Below are 7,265 nucleotides of genomic sequence, written 5' to 3' on the forward strand. Positions count from 1 at the left end.
TGTGTCTTGTCAATTTTAAAACACATTCATGATAAAAAAAAAACCTTGTTCATGTATTATTCATTATGTCATTTTTATTTTTTATATTACATTTATGGTTAAAAGCTTTATTCTTGTATTATTCATTATAACTTATTATTTTTTAAGCACATTCACCATACATTTCATCTTATCAATTTTAAGCACATTTTATGACTTTTAATGATTATAATGGTTTGTAATTACGATTGATGCAATATATATATATATAGGAAATGGGCTTGTGCTAAACCAATTTGGTGCCAAACTGCATGCTAATTGGGGTTTTCGAGCTTCTCCACTGCTTTTTATGTAGTTTTGGCCCCATAAATGTGTTGGGTATGATCAATTTACTAAGAATCGACACCTGAATCATGTGTTTTCGATGAAAAAAATGATCTTTGGAGCCTTAAAAATTTTCAAAGATGTTTTATCGTTGATTTTTTAAACTTTTAAAAACCCACCAATGTGTTGGAATCAAACGCATGAAGAGCTAATCCCTCTAAAATCAAGTACATAATCAGCTCTTCATGCGTTTGATTCCAACACATTTGTGGGTTTTTATAAAGTTCAAAAAATCATTGGTCCAAAATCTTTGTAAATTTTAAGACTCCAAACATCATCTTTTTTATTGGAAACACAAGATCCAGGTGCGTATTCCTCGTCAATTGACCATACCCAATACATTTATGGGGGAAGAAGCCTGAAAACCCCATTTAACACGCAGTTTAGCACCAAATTGGTATAGCACGACCCATCGCTCTCTCTCTCTCTCTCTCTACCTAACCTAAAGTACCTAACGGGTTATTAACATTCGTGACCGTTGGATCCAAATAAGATCTAACGGCCAGTAAAAGGACGATTTAATGAGGCCCCGTCCCTCCTTCGCCCTTTCGCGGCCCTCTCCCTCTCCCTCTCTCGGCCCTCTCCTTCCCTGCAACCGCTCCCATCGCCTGCTCTACACTGCTGGAGGATTCACCCGCCGAGCATCGGCGGAGTAGGAGATCAACTTGGGTATGCCCTTTTCCCTCTCTCTCTCTCTCTCTCAATCGATCTCACCCTCTCTCTCGAGCCTCAGGCGAGGCGATCCTCGTCTGAGCTCTCTCTCTCTCTCTCTCTCTCTCTCTCTCTCTCTCTTCAGGCTGGGCCAAGCCCGACGTGAGGCTCGGGCTACCTCAGGTCCACCGCCTGAGGTGTCTCCTGGGCCTTATAAGGAATTGCCTATGCATGGCTATTTATCTGGATTTTTATGTAATTTATCATTCTGTGGTTTATGTAGATTTTTATTTCCTATGAAATAGTATGACTGCAGACATAATTCGAGTTTTTAAAATGAAAATGGAAAGAACATCAAAACAGTCCACTGGCATTTGATGTATGAGACATTTATTACTCTTTTAAACAAAGATGAACGATTTTGTTGTCTATTATGTTCCACTATGTAGCCTGATTGTGATGAACATGATAAATTACTAGTATTTTTTTCATTATAGGTTTATTCAGTACTTGTTAACTATCCATGTAAATTAGATTGTACTATGAGGCATGGGCAGTCTTGCAGTTTAAAGGCTTTTTGAGATCCTCTCTCTCTCTCTCTCGCCATATATATATATATATATATATATATATATATATATATATATATATATATATATATATATATATATATATGAGGTTACTCTAGCATTAAACTACTTGTATTTACCATTAGATTGATTTTTTTAGGGATTTTGTGTGTTTATTCATGCTATTTTCTCTCCTCCGTGTGAATGCTCGTGATTGTGAGACCGTACATTGTGGCCAACCCTAATCAATGTAGGGTTCTTTAAAAATAATTGGATTTTAGGGGGTTTTAGGAATTTTTTCTGTTTATTCATTTTTTTGCTTTCTTTCGTGTGAGATATTTCATTGTGCCTAACCCTGATCAACATAGGTTTCCTTAAAAATAATCATATTTTAGGGATTTTGTGTGTTTATTCATTTTTTTTTGCTTTTTTCATGTGAGATATTTCACTGTATCTGACCCCTAATCAACGTAGGTTTCTTCAAAAATAATTATATTTTAAGGTTTTTTAGGGATTTTGCTTGTGTATTCACGCAATGATTTTGTATCCTTGGCCAAGTTGTGTTTCTACTTTGGATTAACTAGATTTATAGGATCTTTGCATTGATTTTGAAGTTATTCATTTTCATGATGCATAACTTATGGTGGTAATTGACTGATGAACTTTCATGAGGGGTGAAGAAAATGTGATTCCATTTTGAGTGTTGTATTAGAAGTTTTCTGCAACTCATATCTGCTACTTCGTGTTATGAAGTTTGTGATTTGAAAACCGCTCTATGGTGACTGAACTCTGTTGTCACTTTCTTGAGTATTGAATGTCATGTTTCAAGTGGCTTCATGTTACTCCTTTCCACTCTTGAGGATGTTTTAACTTGCAATGCAACATGCATATTCTTAGTCCACAATTATGTTGTTTGCTTATAGATTTTTGGTTTATTGCCTGTTTACAAGGTTGAAGACTGAAGATATGGACAAAAGTTGGTGTTCTACAAATCTTAATGTGTCAAGGAAGCTGGATATGTCTGTTAACAATAAAGAGAATAGTGATGTTGAGGGGAATTGTGAGAATGTACATATGTCTTTGGTTGTGGATGATGATGCAAAATTTGTTACAAAATTAGATAAAGAAGATGATGTTGGTCTTACATCTACCGATGCAAATGAAGGTGGTGGTGTAGAAAATGAAATAAGTAAAGAATATGTGCCAAGTGTGCCATTGGAGTATATACCTAATAAGGGCATGGAATTTGAGAGAGACGTGGATGCACATGAGTTCTACCGTAGGTATGCAAGGATGGGTAACTTTGATACTAAAATACATACTTCCAAAAAAATAAGGGGAGTAGTTGTTTGGAGACAATTTGCATGCACAAAGGAAGGCTATAAAAGAAAAACAACAGAGTTAAAGAAGGAAAAAGTTATTAAGAGATGTGGTTGTAAAGCAATAATGACTGTTCGGTTATGTCCCAATAAAAAGAAGTGGGTTGTTTATAATATTCGTTTGGGACACAATCATATATTGCATTCTTCATCTAAAATAAATATGCACAAGTCAGCAAAAAGAATCAACATGCCCCAGAAAAATGCTATAAATTCAGGGAGAAAATCTGGTACAAAACCTTCTCAAATGATGAATTTGTTTGCCGCTGAAGCAGAAGGAATAAAAAATATTTCTTTTACTGAGGAACAACTTAAGGTGCATATTCAAAAGGAGAATAAAAAATATCATGGCAAAGATTGTCAAATTGCATTACAATATTTTACGAAAAAGAAGGAAGAAAATGTTGATTTTTACTATGCTATTCAGGTTGATGACAATGGAGATATCGGCAATTGTTTTTGGGCTGATTCTAGATCGCGTGAAGATTATTATTATTTTGGAGATACAGTTGTATTTGACACAACATATAAAACAAACAATTATCTGATGCCATTTGCTCCATTCACTGGAATTAACCATCATAATCAATCAATCGTATTTGGATGTGCATTACTTATAGACGAAAAAATAGAAAGCTTTGTTTGGATTTTTCAAGAATGGTTGCGTGCAATGGGTGGCCAACCTCCAGTCTCAATTTTCACTGATTCAGATCCAACATTGTTTGCAGCAGTAAAAGAGGTATTCCCAAATACATTGCATCGGTTGTGCATGTGGCATATCATGCTAAAGGTTCCAGAATTTGTGAGAAATTTATATGAAAGTTATCCAGATTTTAAAATGCATTGGGATGAATGGTTTTACAATTCGAAAACAATTGAAGAATTTGATGCTAGATGGTATGAAATGTTATCCTTGTATCGTGATATGCAAAATAGTAAGTGGATTATGGACCTTTGGGAAGACCGCGCTGCATGGGCTTTAGCATATTGCAATGATACATTTACGGCAGGAATATCTACATCTCAACGCAACGAGAGTATGGATAACTTGTTTAAGAAGTGGGTTGATGCACATACTCCAATGCACTTGTTTGTACAAAGGTATGATGTTGCACTGGACAGGCGTCGCTATAAAGAAAAAAAATATGACTTTCAAATGATGGAAGAAAATTTACCCATTCAAACATGTAGCATAATGGAGTTTCAATTGCGAACAATCTTCACTCCAATAATGTTTTTGAAATTAAAGGATGAATATTTGAAAGCTTTCAGTTGTTTTGCAAAGCTTGAGAGTGCAGTTGAAGTTAAAACATATAAAGTAACACATGTGATAAAAGATGATATAAAATTTTGTGCTATTGAAAAAGAGTACATCGTTACATATGAGGAAAGTAGACAAGAATTGAGATGTCAGTGTCACTTATGGAAATCATCCGGCATTGTATGTTGTCACATGTTTTCTGTTTTTTACATGGAAGGTATTCGTGAACTACCTTCTAAGTACATCCTCAAAAGATGGACAAAGAATGCAAAGCGTGGTGTCGTACATCATTTAGGTTGTTCACCAGTATCGAGCGAATCATCTGCAATTATGAAAAAACATGTGCTTTTGTTGAAGGCAAATAAATGTATCAGTGATGCAATGGAGTGTGAACAAGGTTATGACTACTTTTCAGATCTCTTGGACAAGGCATCAAATGACTTGGCACAAATTAAGATTCGGTCCCATGCTATTGATGAGAATGTTAGTGTTAACGATGACAACATATGTAGCAAAGGTGAAAGCATGAAGGTGTTGCGTTCGCATGATCACAATGCACAAAGGTGCAACCTCCGCATAAAATCAAGGTAATCAATTGTTAGTTTAATTATTTGTTTATATGATGATTTGTTAATATTATATGGGAATGCAAGTTAATTTTGATTGAATTTTTATCTTTTATTATGATCATTGATATAGTTTGTACCAATGTTGTCAGTATCGGTATCGTCCCTGCATCATTTGACCAACGAATACCGATACTCAAGTGAATCATTTTGAATCGGATAAAAAATAATTAAAAATGATTATGTGTCAATCAGAATGTGACACATGTTAAATGTATTAAAATAATATTAAAATAGTATTAAAAAATTTTTTAAGTATTTTTTACATTTATTAAAAATAGCTGATTCAAGGGTGAAACTATTGATTTTCTGCTGATATGATATGTATCTGCCCATACAAACCAGTATACATTGATATTGACAACATTGGTTTGTACATTTTTTTTGTAGAAACACTTCTGCGGAAGTTGTTGGTGGTAAACCACGACTATGTCATATTTGTAAGATGACAGGACATGATAAAAGGAATTGTCCGACATTTAAAAAACAGGTCATCGATTATATATTTTAAATAATTCTCAACTTTACTTATAAACTTATGTTTTTTCTTGTTTGATTGACTTTTTTTTTATGTTAAATGCATCAAATGATGAAGGTGGACATGCATGAAGATGGGCATCCATAAGGTACAATAGAAAAGTCATTGCATGATAGTGAGGTATGTGATTAACTTTTAATTTGTTATAATGAAAATGTAGGTGATTGTACAAGGATTTTTGTATGAATGCATTTGTACCTTCATTTCTTGGTTATTTTTTTATTTTTGACGGATGTCCCTGTTTCTTCCATGTAGCAGTTAATTATTTATGGTCTAAGTAATGCCACTAAAAATAAGAAAATGGTGCTGCTCTTTTCTGTTCTCATTTTTTACAAGGTTAAACTTTATTTGTTTCCCTTTTAGAGATCCAGAAATAATAGAATTTTAAAAACATAAAATGTGTCATTATCTGTGATTTTTGTTGTTCACCCATCTTTGAATTGCATGTTTACATCTATCTTGCTGCCCTTGGAGGGTGCAGGAAAATACAATTACCATTTTCTCATACCATGTTTTGATGATTAATGAACATTTCTGTTAGCTGTAAGCTTCTTGTGTCCGAGTGCTGTCATGAAATTTCTTTCCAAGAATATGGCACAACTTTTCTGTTGCTGAGCGTTTATTTCACAAGCATCTATTGCTAGTAGAGTTTTCGAGTATACATTCACCATTTTTCATCTGTGCAGTTCACCTTGTTTCACAGAATCGGCATGGGACTGAGGTGTGAACAATCTATTTCATCTGGATGATTTTTCCTGGTTGAATTCATTTTGTGTTCCATTTTGGCCATTATGGTTACATAAAATCAGTATCAGACTGATTTATGAAAAACTTATGTTAGGTGAACTCTCCCCATTTGGCATTCAAACTTTGGATCTTCTACCGGAACAAAGCCTTTTCTCAAGTAGATTAATCACTGCATCTTGAAAATGATCTTTAGGTATCTGCAAGCAAAAAATAAAGTGCGGTTATTGACCCAGTTTTGGCAGTCCAAATTTCAGAAGTTATCAGCTCTTTGGTCATGTATTGCATGAAATAAGCCGATATTCTTGTCTCCTGTTTCTTTCTTTCTGAAAATTCTTTGCATGCTGTTGGGAAGTATTCTGTTTGGGTGATGGAAGTGTATAGGCAAAATTTTATGGAAGTTGTCAGCTTACATTCGGTTCTCATGTCTGGGCCTCTTTTGTTTCTTTTGCTTATACATCGATGCATGCTAGAGCTTCAATTGAAAATTTGTGCTTCAATTTTTGCTTAGTTGAATCTTAGTTGCATTCCCACTTTGTGCTCAGTATGACCTGAATCTGCAATTTGCTTTTCTCATGCATTACTCTTCTTCTCTTTGCCCAGAATATTGTGAAAAATATGCCAAGCAGGAGCACATAGACATCATTCCAGAAGAGAAAAGAACTGATGAAGATGTGAGTGAAGACGAGTATGCATCAAGTGATGGGGCAGTGGCTGGTCATGCTGATCCGTGACACCAATTGTAACACAATTCATACAATTTCAGTGTCTGTGCTTGTATTCAACTTATTGTAAATCAAACATAATGTCCTATTTACATGAGATGCCTCTGCACTGTAAATAATCATACTTGGATGTTTGAATTTCTGTTTGGCTGCAATGGTTACACTGGATTGTATGAAAATAACTTGATCGCGTTATAGGTAGGTTCTAAACAGTCTGATCTCCTAAACCATTTAAAACAGCTTAATCGTGCAAGAAAACATATGTGAAGGTGTTTACTTAATTTGCAAAAAATTACCTGCAAGATTTCTTCCATTGGAACTCTGATTTTATAAATCTTTTGGAGGATCTAATATGATTTTTCAGTCTTTTTATATGATTTATTTTAAATGTTCACTCATTATTAATTTT

At 34.4% G+C, this 7,265-nt stretch overlaps 1 protein-coding gene across 1 annotated transcript; it reads left to right on the top strand.

Moving 5' to 3' along the window:
- Positions 1 to 926: 926 nt before the first annotated feature.
- LOC149846643 (protein FAR1-RELATED SEQUENCE 5-like) lies at positions 927 to 6,975 on the top strand. The gene is made up of 5 exons (XM_089996469.1): positions 927 to 1,032; positions 2,534 to 4,810; positions 5,240 to 5,339; positions 5,445 to 5,507; positions 6,735 to 6,975. The coding sequence occupies exons 2-4, from the start codon at positions 2,550 to 2,552 to the stop codon at positions 5,472 to 5,474; spliced, it is 2,391 nt and encodes a 796-aa protein (XP_089852595.1). The 5' UTR covers positions 927 to 1,032; positions 2,534 to 2,549; the 3' UTR covers positions 5,475 to 5,507; positions 6,735 to 6,975.
- Positions 6,976 to 7,265: the final 290 nt, after the last annotated feature.

The sequence above is a fragment of the Nuphar pumila genome, chromosome 2 (genome assembly GCF_984573655.1).
Source record: "Nuphar pumila chromosome 2, dmNupPumi1.hap1.1, whole genome shotgun sequence".
In the NCBI taxonomy this organism is placed as follows: domain Eukaryota; kingdom Viridiplantae; phylum Streptophyta; class Magnoliopsida; order Nymphaeales; family Nymphaeaceae; genus Nuphar; species Nuphar pumila.